General features: G+C 56.5%; 6 protein-coding genes across 6 annotated transcripts; 4 read left to right on the top strand and 2 right to left on the bottom strand.

Annotated features, from left to right (window-relative positions):
- The first annotated feature begins 8 nt into the window (after positions 1-8).
- BDY17DRAFT_302459 (uncharacterized protein) lies at positions 9-4,072 on the top strand. Its single transcript, XM_033734419.1, has one exon. The coding sequence runs from the start codon at positions 244-246 to the stop codon at positions 3,817-3,819; it is 3,576 nt and encodes a 1,191-aa protein (XP_033587393.1). The 5' UTR covers positions 9-243; the 3' UTR covers positions 3,820-4,072.
- Positions 4,073-4,187: 115 nt separating this feature from the next.
- Positions 4,188-5,842, top strand: BDY17DRAFT_302461 (uncharacterized protein). Its single transcript, XM_033734420.1, has 3 exons — positions 4,188-4,687; positions 4,748-5,050; positions 5,112-5,842. The coding sequence occupies exons 1-3, from the start codon at positions 4,437-4,439 to the stop codon at positions 5,479-5,481; spliced, it is 924 nt and encodes a 307-aa protein (XP_033587394.1). The 5' UTR covers positions 4,188-4,436; the 3' UTR covers positions 5,482-5,842.
- Positions 5,843-6,339: 497 nt separating this feature from the next.
- Positions 6,340-8,308, top strand: BDY17DRAFT_326699 (major facilitator superfamily domain-containing protein; the record flags this gene model as incomplete). Its single annotated transcript, XM_033737553.1, has 4 exons — positions 6,340-7,076; positions 7,136-7,764; positions 7,819-8,151; positions 8,214-8,308. 4 exons carry the CDS (start codon positions 6,340-6,342, stop codon positions 8,306-8,308), a joined length of 1,794 nt encoding a protein of 597 aa, XP_033587395.1.
- Positions 8,309-8,802: 494 nt separating this feature from the next.
- BDY17DRAFT_326700 (uncharacterized protein) lies at positions 8,803-9,821 on the top strand (the record flags this gene model as incomplete). The annotated part of the gene is made up of 3 exons (XM_033737554.1): positions 8,803-8,866; positions 8,929-9,210; positions 9,277-9,821. 3 exons carry the CDS (start codon positions 8,803-8,805, stop codon positions 9,819-9,821), a joined length of 891 nt encoding a protein of 296 aa, XP_033587396.1.
- Positions 9,822-9,835: 14 nt separating this feature from the next.
- On the bottom strand, positions 9,836-11,275 carry BDY17DRAFT_255131 (uncharacterized protein; the record flags this gene model as incomplete). The annotated part of the gene is made up of 1 exon (XM_033731498.1): positions 9,836-11,275. The coding sequence occupies one exon, from the start codon at positions 11,273-11,275 to the stop codon at positions 9,836-9,838; it is 1,440 nt and encodes a 479-aa protein (XP_033587397.1).
- A 254-nt stretch (positions 11,276-11,529) lies between these two features.
- Positions 11,530-12,826, bottom strand: BDY17DRAFT_318394 (uncharacterized protein; the record flags this gene model as incomplete). Its single annotated transcript, XM_033736183.1, has 4 exons — positions 11,530-11,706; positions 11,774-12,027; positions 12,086-12,540; positions 12,657-12,826. 4 exons carry the CDS (start codon positions 12,824-12,826, stop codon positions 11,530-11,532), a joined length of 1,056 nt encoding a protein of 351 aa, XP_033587398.1.
- Between the last annotated feature and the right edge of the window lie 63 nt (positions 12,827-12,889).

A 12,889-nucleotide genomic window follows, 5' to 3' on the forward strand; every position in this document is an offset into this window, starting at 1 on the left:
TGGTGTAGGCGACAGAGTGTTGAGGAGGAGGAGCTCGGAGTTCGAGGCCAGCACGGACCTCCAAGCCTCAGGCACTCCAGCTGTTCTTCCACTCCACGCGACTTCATGTCATGAAATGGCTCATCCTGCAATCCACCTGCTACAATAGAAGGCCGATGGTGAAGAACTCGGGGTTGATGAACAGGATGCGTTCCATGAAATGATGTTATTTGCAGCCACCACGCGAGCTGGTCCACCTCTGGCATGGCATTCAACCGCGAATACTCGGCATTCCTTTCCGACGGCCACATCTACACATGCCGCTTGGATGAACCAGATGGCGAGCCTCAATATCTGACCACCCCAGCGAAATGCACTTCAACTCCGGCACTGTCTCAACCGCAACCCCAGCTTCTCGCCGTCCCATGCGGCCTCCAAGTCTGTGTCTTCAATGTCGCCACGCGCCGCCTCGTGCATACCATCGCCGGGATAGGACGAGTCATCACCTTCGTCACCTTTGCCCCGAACCATGCTGGCGCCCTCGCCACTGGCCACATCGATGGCACCGTCTGCATCTGGCAGGTTGATGATCCATCTCACCCCCAGCGCCGCATGACCTCCGATGCTGGAAGGTGTCGTGGCCTGGCATTCAACCCGTCAGACGAATCCATACTTGCCTGCCTGAGTTCGGAATTATGTCAAGTATTCGACCTCCGACGCGACGCTCCGCAACCGCTATGCGTCATTCCCAATCATGGCTCATCACCTCTCGCGCTCATTTGGCATCGTCAACACTCCAAGATGCTCCTGGTATCGTATGGCAACAAAGTCCTGGATTTCTATGATCTTTCAAGTGCCATATCTGGTTCAAAGGGTCAGCAAGATAGCGATAGCAGCGACGATGAGGATGGCGATGGCGTCTTTGGGCTGCTCGATGGTCTGCCGGAGATGCTGCGAGCGGCCAAAAGTCTCACCATCGACGCTCCATTGACATGCATGTCTTGGTGCGGCGCTTCGACTCTATTGGGCCTTACCACTGGTGGTGTAACCGCCTTGCTGTGCCAACTTGACAAAGATGACACTCTTGTGTCTACCGAGGCTTTGCAATTCGAGCGAGCCATCACAAATGTCTCCACTCGGACCAGTCCAGACGATATTACTACTCTCTGTGGCATAGGAGAGGATGGGCTCTTGTGCAAGACCATCGATGCTTTCGGTGAGGTGGAGCCTTCAGACCATGCTTCTTCACCATCCGTGCTCCCCAAAGGCACTACTCGGTATACGCCAAAGCAAATCGCACCTCCAGCGTCGACCAGCCCGACAATCAGCCCGGCCCCTATATCGCTACTCCAAAATGAACACGCTACATTTGCCAGAACTTCTAGGCAGCTTCAAAGACGGCGGCAGTCGCGGAAACGGAGTCTCAGCACGGAAATTTCTCCAACGCCTCGGAATGAGCTCCCGGCTGACACAAAGCCGCCCGCCCCGTCAATACCTTCGATGACGTCCAGCCTGGAGCTGCCGAAACCTCGAGCGACAGATGATCTCGCTTCGCCCATGCCTTTCATATCTCCAAGCATACCATCCCGCAAGGTCTCGCCGAATGAAATTCCCCCTTTGGCAGAAGGAGCTATCCCGATGGCTCATATGCCTAGTCTGTCCTCACTGCCTCCGACGTCTGCTGCCCCAGATCTGGAAGACGACAGTGAAGATTCAGATGACGAGGCCTTTGTGAGCAACATCAGAGACAGCATGCTGTTCTTGCCCGGTGGGATCAATGTGCCTCTTCCGAAGGCCTGCGGTGCGCTGTTCGCCCCCAATGGCCAGCTGCTCGTCTTCTTCCCACCCAAGCGCAAAGTTGCATCGAGTCGAAACGAACCCGCCGCTCCCAGCCCGCTGCAAAAGGAGAATGTCACCCAGAGGATGGTGAAGCTGTTTCCCACCTTTGGAGCCCTCGACGGTGATTCGGATTCCTTCAGTGACAGCTCACTCGATGGCTCTGGCAACTCGAGCGATGAGGAAAAGACTGGCGTCCATACGGTCGGATCCTTTGCCAGGTCTACCCTCTCTGTACCAGGGCTTGCATCCTCTTCACCACAAGGTCACGTTACCCCATTGCTTCACGACAACGAAATCACCCAGGCTAGTATCATCGTCAGCATCCACGAAATCGATGATTATCAGATGTTGAGTCCAGCTCGACGCACGCTTGCCAAGGAATATCGAGTGTTGTGTGAGAAAGGTGAATCGGGGGCGCAACTATGTCTGCACAATGCTGGCATAGCCCGCAGAGCCATGGAGGAAGAAACTGCAGAAGCATGGTGGCTGCTCTCGATGCTGCTGGAAGATAAAGTACCACTCGAGCTGCCTTTCGGTTTGGCAGAAGAAAGCATCATGGTCATCACGCAAAAGCTGAAGTCTCCGACAGGCTATGGTGCTGGCGCAAACATCACAGACCTGCCGGGGAACTCCAATCTATTCGGCAAATTGCGCTGGGCTGAGCACCCATTCGGAGGTGCCTGGCTGATAAATCAGATCTTTCAATGGGCTGAAAATCGCGCCGATGTTCAATTCATGGCTTATGCGACCGCCGTCTTATCAGCAGCTTCGGAAACTGTCCCCTTGAGCAACGTCAAGGCAGAGCAAGCCATGGTCCGCCAGCTACCGATGCATACCCTCGATTACTTCTCCGACGTCCACTACAAGAGAACTCCCCCATCTCTGAAGAGGCGCGTCCCGACGGTGCGGACTCATTCGGCAACCATTACTTCCTACCATGAAAAGTCTCCCAGCAACGCGAAACCCTCGTCTCAACCCTCGCAGCCAGCCACACCTTACTTGGATCCAGATAACGTGCCGTCCTGGTTCTTCTCGCCCATCTTGCGCCAGAGAACGCAATCGTTCGTGGTCGGGCCGCTAAGTCCAGAATTGGAGCGGAGCAACAGCTTCAGTGCGATCCCAAAAGGTCACGGACATTCGCAGTCCATCTCGGACAAATCGCATTCTTTCAGCACTTCGCCTACCGCTAAGAGGATGGAGAGGAACGCCAGTGGCAACGCCGAATTGTCCAGTAGTCTGCCGGGCGGAAGCTGGCTCGCCAAGTCCGTCTCCTTTGCATCGTCTGCTTTTACGAACGCAAGCAACGGCAGTTTCGCCAGCTCTGGCTCCCCTGGGCACTTGATGGAAGAAAACGCCGACGGAAACGACAGCGACAGGACGCTCGATGATACCGGCACGCCACACACGCCCCGCACGCCGGACGCCGTCGTTTCAATCACCTTCAACAACGACTCCACGCTGTTCGTCGATGAAATCTCCGGCTCTGCAAAAGCCGGCCTCGTCCCTGACGGTCTAGCCGACAAGGCGGACATCTGGTGCTCCTACTACGCAGACATGCTCCGCTCGTGGGACATGCATATGCAAGCCGCCGAGCTCGAGAAAGCCATCGGCCTCGCAGGAAGTAGCGCTACGGGACCATGGCCTGCGACACCCGTTCCAATCGAGCTGGGCTTGCAACCCGCCTTCCGAACCAACCGTCGGCAAACACGATGTGCAATTTGCGAAAGCGTGGCGAAGGGAACCGTGCAGCTTTGTCCTTCGTGTTTGCACGTTTCGCACCTGTCGTGTTTGGAGGCTTACGTTGCGGCTGTGGATGGGGAGGATGATGGGGCTTTCCAGTGTCCGGCTGGCTGCGGCTGCGAATGTGCGGCTATTCCGTTTGTTGTGCAGGAGTTGGTGTCTGTGGATCCGCCTTCGCCGCCGAGACTGCTGCTGAAGAAGAAGCCGAGTTTTACTGATCCTATGCGCTGGCGGACCAGAGTGGCGGGGGATAGTTGGTAGGTGGGGAGATGTAATTGCACTGATTCCGCTGGGAGAAAGATGGGTTGGTGGTATACAATATTTCTTTGGCAAGATCGGGGTAGACAGCAGCCCCGAATCTTCTGACGCTCCATGCTCGGTCGATCAAACACTTAACACAAATCTCACCCAGCGCAATGCCTACCTCATATCGCAAGACGACGATGGAGTGAAACAACCCAGCGGCTTCGTCGAAGATATAGTTCAAGCTAGTCTCCATTCATCAAGCTTTCCCTACAAACACTCTTGGCACTTCTGCGCTACGGGATTGGCTGCCGGCCATCACGGTGCAGCAAGGCCAGCGCTTAGGCTGGACATCTGTATCGCTGGACTTGCGCTGCACGCGGACCCTGGGCGGTTCGGAGCACGGCATTGGGTGTGAGAGATGCGCGTGCGATGGAGTGGAGGGGAGGGGAGAGGTATGCTGTTCTTCTTCTCTTCATCTCCTCTACTGCTTTCGATAACTACACGTCTTCAATGCTTTGATACGTCGCGGCTGCGTGCAACGACGAGGCCGCTGTGAGTAGGCAAGGTAGCGAGACACGAGCTGTTCGACGAGAGCGCGCGCGCACGACTCCCCCTCTCTACCTCCACAATCCATGGCTCCGCGATGGTGCATCTACCTCGCCCACCGATGGCGCTGGCCCAAAGTCATGATCGGACTGTTGATCCTCGAACTGCCCTGCACCATCGTGCTGCTCCTGCTTTTCGGCATCGCGGACGGCGACACATACCGCAAAAAGCTATGGCTAGACGGGTCGAATCACGGCTTCAACAGCAATCCGAATGAGATTCTTTACCAATACGCCAACTACCAGCCGATTCACGTGCCGCTGATTTGGAGCAGTCGGTTCGTATTTCTTCTTTCTTCCTTCTGCAGTGTGCTGAGCTGATGCGAGCATACCCGTAGTCTCACCCACTACGACACCGTCATCGTCGTGCTCAGTATGTTCCTCCTGCTGTGCAAGAGCACCATGTACGTGCTCTCCGCCTTGCTGCCCGTCTTCAGCATCGTCATGCACGGGGCCTTGATCGCGCTGTACGCGGTGTCGGTAAAGTGGCAATCCACTCCGGATTTGAGCAATCGGAATGTGCCCGATTTGCAGACGAATCTGCCGTGGTATCTGGGCAAGGGGTGCAGTTATGCTTCGAAGCAGAACTATGGCTATTGCTTGCAATCGCGCGCGGCTTTTGCGGTGACGACGGTGATGTTGTGAGTACTCGTCTCAGGCACTACAGCAGCGCAGATGGACATTGCTGATGCAAGACGACAGAGCGCTCTTCGTCGTCGACTTCCTAATGGCCATCCACTCCGCCATCATCACGCGGGAGGAAAAAGCGGAACGACTCAACGACTGGGAAGAAGAGAAAGACTTGAAGCAATACGAAGAAGCATATGACCCGGATGAAGAGTGGGAAGTGCGACGACAGCGAGTGTTTGCGGACATGCCTCGCACACCAGCGACGCCATGGTCGCAGAGCGGAGTGCCGCTGACCACACCGCGGACGACGGCGTTTAACAAGTTGAGTGGTGCGGCGGATGGAGTGGGCACGGGAGCCAGCAGGAGCGGCGCCATGCCGGCGAGACCTTTGGCGTTTCGTGCGATGTATGGAGAGGTAGAAGTGCCGGATGCTCCTATCTGAGGATTGATTACAGTATCTTCAACCCAACCGAGGAGCATGTGAGATTTGTCGTGGGTGAATAGTGATAGCTTAGGCAGAGTGACTTAGCTGAGCCCTCGGTATTTGCCCGATACATGGGGGGCTGAAGGAATGTTGATCTCCGTTGATCGTTGATGGTGTGTCGATGCCTGCCCGATTGTGACTTTGAGCATGGGATGAAAACCACAGCTTGGTATGACGTGAAGGTGCAGTCGTACCTCCCCTGCACTGGGGGTAGGTGTCTGCTGGTGATTCCAAGCAAAGGCGCCTCCACGCAAGATTTGAGAATGAGTAAGCGGAATGATGATGCCGCAGGCCGCACGCACGCAGCGTTCGCTTGCTCGAGGCGTGGTTCAGACAGCTTGACTCGCCCTGCTGATGAGCGTTTTGTTTCGGAAGGATCGAGCGGGGCAACAGCTGGAGGGGCAAAAGCGCCCCCGAACCAATCGCGATCGCGCGCGCGACGGTGGCCAAGACGGCGCACCGAGCCGCAGCCACGCCGCTCACACGCGACCGGCGACCAGCGACCAGCGACGTCATCATCGAGATGGCGATGATGCAGAGGCTGTCGAGAGCTGTGGCGGTCGCGCACAATAAACGCTCCAGTTTTCCACCGCTTCTTCCCGCTTCCTCAAATACTCCTCCTCGACATTGCCCCTCATCATTAGACCCCTCTCTGCCAATGCTTCATTCATAGCTTGTCTCGTGGGGCGAGAAGGCGTTTATGAGGCGGTCGCATTGCTGATTCTGCCCAGCATATCTCGTCAAAGCAGACTTACCCCGACGACGCTCCCCATCACAATACCCATCCTTTCCATCTAATCCTCCCCGTTCGCCAACATGGCCACCAACGAGAAAGCCCCAGAATTTGAAACCCCAAAGTACGACACCCCAGCCACGGAGGAGCACGAACGAGTGGAAGACGTCGAAAAGTCATCATCCCACGCCGGCGACAAGGCCGAGACCGAAGGCGCGTCCTCCGACTACGCCAACGGCGAAGCCAACGATGGCGTCGACCACGGAAAAGACACGCCGCCCGATGAAGGCGCATACGAGATCTCGGAAGAGGACTGCTACGATGAACTCGGATACAGCTGGCCAGAGTGGAAGAAGTGGTACGTGTTGACCATCATCTTCATCGTGCAGGTGTCGATGAACTTCAACACCTCCCTCTACTCCAACGGCATCGGCGGCATCAGCAAGCAATTCAACGTCAGCGAGCAGGCCGCGCGTGTCGGCGCCGCCATCTTCCTCATCACCTACGCCTTTGGCTGCGAGCTGTGGGCCCCCTGGTCCGAGGAGTTTGGTCGCTGGCCCATCCTCCAGCTCTCACTCTTCTTGGTCAACATCTGGCAGATTCCTGTCGCCCTTGCCCCCAACTTCGGCACCATCCTCGCCTTCCGCGCGCTCGGTGGATTGAGCTCCGCCGGCGGATCGGTGACGCTCGGCATGATTGCCGACTTGTGGGAGCCCGACAAGCAGCAATACGCCGTTGCTTTTGTCGTCTTTTCCAGTGTCGGCGGTAGCATTCTCGGCCCCGTCGTGGGCGGCTTCGTGGAAGAATTCCTCGCATGGCAGTAAGTGTCGTTGTGGAAACCGCACTGACAATACTTTTTCACTGACACATCCCTCCCAGATGGACCATCTGGATCCAGCTCATCTTTGGCGGCTTCGTGCAAGCTTTGCACTTCTTCACCGTCCCGGAGACCCGCACCACCATTCTGATGAACCGCATCGCAAAGAAGCGCAGAAAGGAGGGCAACCCCAACATCTGGGGTCCCGATGAACTTGTGCCGTTCAAAGATCGCTTCTCCGTCAAAGAAGTCCTCATCACCTGGATCCGGCCCTTCCGCATGTTCCTCACCGAGCCCATCGTCCTCGTCTTGTCCCTCCTGTCCGGCTTCTCCGATGCCCTGGTGTTCATGTTCATCCAATCCTTCTCCATCGTCTACAAGCAATGGAACTTCACCACCATCGACATTGGCTTGTCTTTCATTCCCATTGGCGTTGGCTACTTTATCGCCTGGGGTCTTTTCATCCCCGCCATTCGCCGCAACATCAAGGAACGCCAGGCCAAACCCAACGACGAACGCGCGCAGTATGAATCGCGTCTATGGTGGCTGCTCTACACCGCACCCTGCCTCCCCATCGGGCTGTTTGGCTTCGCATGGACCATTCTCGGCCCGCCGGTACACTGGATTGGTTCTATGATCTTCGCCGCCATCATCGGTATCGCCAACTATTCCATCTACATGGCTACAATAGGTGTGTATCCCAAAGTGTCTCCCCATCCCGCACTCCATTCTAACCTTCACTTAGACTATATGATCTGTGCCTATGGCCCCTACTCTGCCTCCGCCACCGGCGGCAACGGCTGGTCGCGCGACTTCCTCGCCGGCGTCCTCACCGTCCCCGCCACCCCCTTCTTCACCAACATCGGCAAGAGCAGCGGCCTCAACCTCGAGTACGCGTCCACCATCCTCGCCTGTATCTCCACCATCCTCGTCATCGCCGTCTACCTCATCTACTACTACGGCCCGAAGTTGCGCGAGCGCTCGCCTTTCGCCCAACAGCTTGCCAATGCGCGGAATGAGCAGCAGGGTCGGAGGGTGAGCACTATCGCGGGATTGTATGGTTCTTCTAGGCGTGCTAGTAAGTCTTTCTGTTTTTATCAAGGGGGGTTGTCGTCTGCTTGTACTGACATTTGCAATCAGGTTACGCTTCAGGAACGGCTGCTCATCGCAACGCCAGCGTTGCACGACAAGGCAGCGCCCAAAGAGGGCAAAAAGGGTATCCTACTCCGCCGTAGTACAGCCACGAGATGCGAATGCCTCTGCAGATGCCGCATCGTTCACACCTTGAGAATGGCCGTGAAAGTTCGGCGGCGTTACGCGGGTGAGAGTGGTCCCTGGATTTTTGTATATCTTCTTTTCCTTCGCTTATCTTGAAGACTGTTGTGTAAAAAGGCGTATGGCGAGGAGTGAATGGGGATGAATTGATGATCTTTTTGTTGTTGGGAGAGAGATACATACAGCCAGTGGAATTAAATGTGTAACCTATTCCTCCCAGTTTTTGACGACTTCAAGATGTACATGGGCGCCAGTCTTGTCGCTGTGCTCGATAGCAATGAGAACAATTAACGCCAGTGAGCACTATCAGTTGATGGGTCCAGGGTCGTTCGTTCGATGACGCTTGAGGATCGACTAGTTCAAATCTCCTCCATCAATCAACCTTATTACACTGTATCAAACATCGTCCGACCCAGGATAACTGCATCAGCAATATAGTACGAGCGTAGCCACAATGTCGACAAAACAACGCATAGCCATCGTCACCGGCGCCAACAAAGGCGTCGGCCTTGCAGCGGGTAAAATACTACATCATCCACTCCATTCCAAAGCGGAATCCTCCAATTAACCCTCGTCCCAGTCCGCCAACTCGCCCTCAAATACCCCACCTCACCCCTAAACACAGGCGGATCCCTCCTCATCTACCTCGCCGCTCGCTCGCCTGAGCGCGGCGAAGAAGCTGTGCAGACTTTGCTTGACGATGCACAGCTCCGTGAGGCTGGAGTTCTTGTGCAGCAGGGCGGGAGCGTGACGGTCAAGTTTCGTGAGTTGGATATTGGATCTGCTGAGAGTGTTGCTGCGCTGGGGGAGTTTTTGAAGAAGGAGCATGAGAGTGGTGTGGATGTTGTGATTAATAATGCTGGTATGTTCTTTCCTCACATCCTCGTCATAAAGATGGATACCTTAGAGCACTTGCTAAAGATCCCAGGCATCGCGCTCAAAGGCTTTGACTCCGCCATCGTGCGCGAAACGATTCGCACAAATTACCACGGCACCCTGGACGTCTGCACCACCCTCCTTCCCCTCCTTAAACCGTCTCCGCAATCTCGACTCGTGAACGTGGCAAGTATATCAGGCATGCTAGACGCCTATTCGCCCGCCATCCAGGCCAACTTCCACGCCGCCGTCAATAAAGGCTCCATTCCCGCGGTGACGGCCCTGATGGAGAAATTCCAACATTCCGTTGACGCCGACAGGGTTGAGGAAGCTGGGTTCGTGAAGCGGGCTTATGGTGTTAGTAAGGCGGGGGTTATTGCGTTTAGCAAGGTGCTTGCGGAGCAGCAGAGGCAAGACGGGGTGGTGGTGAATGCGTGTTGTCCTGGGTATGTGGCGACGAGTATGACGGAGCATATGGACAGGCCTGGAGCGATTACGCCGGATGAGGGAGCGAGGACGCTGGTCATGCTAGCGCTGCAGGATTTGGATGGGAAGAGAGGGGAGTTCTGGAGGGAGGAGAAGGTGGTGGAGTGGTGAGGTGAGCTGTCTTACTAGTAGTAGCTGCTACTCGTTCCGCTCCGACCGTACTGCGCGGCCGTTCCGGGGAATGCACCAACCGGTGCGCCTTGTCCATACACCGCTTCGTCCCCACTGTCATCTTCCGCTCCACGAAAGCCTTGCTGGTTCGGGTCGGGCGGCGCTTCGAGTGACGCTACAGCCTCCGCATCCAACGTCTCCGGTTGCCACACAGGCGGCTGGGAATGGTACTCCCGACCAGACGGGATGTCCGCCAGCAGCGGCTCGATAGGCGGCACAGCCTGCACATTCACCGTGCTGTTTTCCTTTTCCCACTTCGCTTCCAACATCTCTACAACTCGCGCTTCCTCGTACCTCCCCGCGTCCAATCCCCATTCGCCGCCCTTTTCGATCTTTCGGTCTTCTCTTCGCTCCTGCCAGCTCTGCTTCAACCCTTTGAGTCCTTTTCGTTTGCCCTCGTCCATCTCCGAAGAGAAACCAAGTTCCTTCTTCGCGCCGCGGAGCCAGGCAATTGCCTTCCCGCTCTCCCCCGCGAGCTCCGTGTCGACGCCCAAGAAGCGCATACCTTTCGCTCGCGCCGTACGACGCAGATCATTAGCGTATTTGATCAGACTCTCGTCCAACTTGCCACCAGCCCCCTTCAGCAACCCGCACGCCTGACTCGCGTGGTCCGCCGCGCCAAAACACACCGTCGCGTACACGCGAGCCCGCACTTTAGGAATGGTAGGCGACTTGAACATCCAGTCTGTATTCTGTTCGTCCCTTGTATCCGCCACAGCTGCAGCGTAGGGATCATCGTGGTAGAAGGCAATTAGATTCGCCTCGGCCAGAGCGAGCGCCGCGAGCGCGGAAACTGTGGACGGCTGGATATCGACCGGAGCGTGTTTGGCGGCGGAAATGGAAGGCAGCGATAGTAGGAACTTCCAGATCCCGTGCGCTTCGAGCAATTGCTTCATCGCCGTGCCGACGGCCACTTTGCGCTGCTCCGCCGACGGGGCGGTCGCGCTGTAGAGTGCTTTGAGCTGTGCGCGCGCCAGGAGGCATTGCACGTAGCCTAGAGTGGAAAGGACGAACGCCAGTTCGAGATGCAAGCCGATGACTTTCACGCGCGGGGCTTCGCGGCCGGGCAAAGCGGCGGCGGAGAGGGTGGTGCGCCATTCCACTTCCAGCGGCTTCACGACTTCCACGTCTACGCGCTGCCCGCCGACATCCCGGAAACTGCTGGCTGTGTTGAGCGCGAGGAGGTACGGGATGTACGCTGTTAGTGCGTCGCGGATGAGAGACAGCTGGCTTTCGCGAGACGCGCCGGCGAGGCGTTTGTACTTTTTGAGGGCATCTTTGACGACGCTGCGTTTGATTGTGGCTGTGAGGGGGAGGGAGGGGTGAGTGAGACTGGAGAAGAAGTCGGAGAGCTGGACGGAGCTTGTTGTGGGCAGGGCATAGGGGAATGGCATTGTTGGAGGAGTCGATATGGGTGTGTGTGGAGGTGGGAAAGAGTGAGGTGCGGTTGGGTTTCCCCGCCATCTCTCACGAGGCTGCTTGGCGTCACGCTACTCGAGGCTGGTGAAGATATAATAACGAAGGCATGCTTTTGATCAAAACCATCTTATCCGTACACGAATCGCCATTTTATAATTTAGAGGGCGAGGACTGTCTGCAGTGATGGCGTCAAATGGGAGCCATTCGTTCCACCCCACAGAGGGCTTGCTTACTGCAGGGCCGTGACCAGCTTTCCAGTATTGCCGCCGCTGAACAGATGCATCCACGTCTTGGGGACCTCCTCGAAACTGGACTTGACAACATGTTCGCCCTCGTCGATTTGCAGCTTGCCGTCCGCCAGCGCTTTCTGCAGCGTCTCCAGCGCTTGCCCGTACTTGCTGGCGTACTACAGGGCCCGAGGTCAGCAACCCGTCTTGGTTCGTATGCACAGTACGGTGTTTAAGTCGACTTACACTCAGCACAATGAACCCCTGGATCCGGAGGCTCATGATGATAATTTCGAACCAGTTCTTCACCCCGTACATGGTGCCCGCGGAGGAGTTGTAGCTCGAGATGGCGCCGCACGCAATCACCCGCCCAAACTTGGCCATGCGCGTGAGCATGACGTCGAGAATCTCGCCGCCGACATTGTCGAAGTAGACATTCGCATATCCATCCGGGGCCGGCAAGGCCTTTTCGAGGTCTTTCTTGAAGCTGTCCTTCTTGTCTGCGCCCCAGCACGATTAGCACGTTGCCTCTCCTTGGACCGACGCGATAGGACTTACAATTCAAGCACAGGTCCGCTCCCAGACTCTCCACCCACTTGCACTTCTCATCGCTACCCGCAAACCCAATCACCTTCTTACACCCGACAATGTTCTTCGCAATCTGCACGGCCATCATGCCCGTCGCCCCCGCAGCGCCAGAAACAACCACGGTGTGCTCAGGCTTCAGCTCGCCCACCTCCGTCAGGCCAAAGTAGGCCGTCAACCCCGTCAGCCCCAGCGCACCGAGATAGTGCGTCTTGGGCCGGTTGCCGGGAAGGTCCTTGGCGGCCTGGAGGTCTTTGGCTTTCAGCACCGCGTACTCGGACCAGTTGGTGCCGCCGAGGACTGCGTCGCCTTTCTTCCAGTCGGGCGACTTGGATTCGACGACTTCGGCGAGGGCGCGGGCGCGCATGACCTCGCCCTCTTTCACTGGGGGCACGTAGAGACGGTCGGGGTTGGCATCTTCGGCGATCCTGACATGTCTTTGTCAGCTGGTGTTGTCGATCCAGTAGAAGGTGTTCGTTGATCGTTCTGATTTGCAAAATGCACGGCCACCAATGCCATGCCGATTGAGAAGAAGCTGACTTACCACCCACGTTGCGCAGGATCATTGGAGATGAAAGTCGTCTTGACCAGCACCTCGCCATCCTTGAGATCGGGCAGCTCCGTTTCCTGAAGCTTGAAGGTGGCATTGGGACCGTCGAGTTCGGGCAAATCCTTGGGCTTCTTAGCCAGAATCCATTGTCGTGATTTGACCATTGTGATGCTTTGATTTTAGTTGCAATGTGAGTGAGTATTTAGAAAGATGGCAAGAGGGCAGAA

The sequence above is a fragment of the Neohortaea acidophila genome (assembly GCF_010093505.1).
Source record: "Neohortaea acidophila strain CBS 113389 unplaced genomic scaffold BDY17scaffold_9, whole genome shotgun sequence".
NCBI lineage: Eukaryota > Fungi > Ascomycota > Dothideomycetes > Mycosphaerellales > Teratosphaeriaceae > Neohortaea > Neohortaea acidophila.

Excerpts from the sequence above, each read along its gene's own strand:
- BDY17DRAFT_302459 (XM_033734419.1), top strand. The coding sequence starts at position 244 with ATGGCATTCAACCGCGAATACTCGGCATTCCTTTCCGACGGCCACATC.
- BDY17DRAFT_302461 (XM_033734420.1), top strand. The coding sequence starts at position 4,437 with ATGGCTCCGCGATGGTGCATCTACCTCGCCCACCGATGGCGCTGGCCC. Across the intron at positions 4,688-4,747 it reads CCGCTGATTTGGAGCAGTCG|TCTCACCCACTACGACACCG; the intron begins GTTCGTATTTCT and ends GCATACCCGTAG. Across the intron at positions 5,051-5,111 it reads GCGGTGACGACGGTGATGTT|AGCGCTCTTCGTCGTCGACT; the intron begins GTGAGTACTCGT and ends GCAAGACGACAG.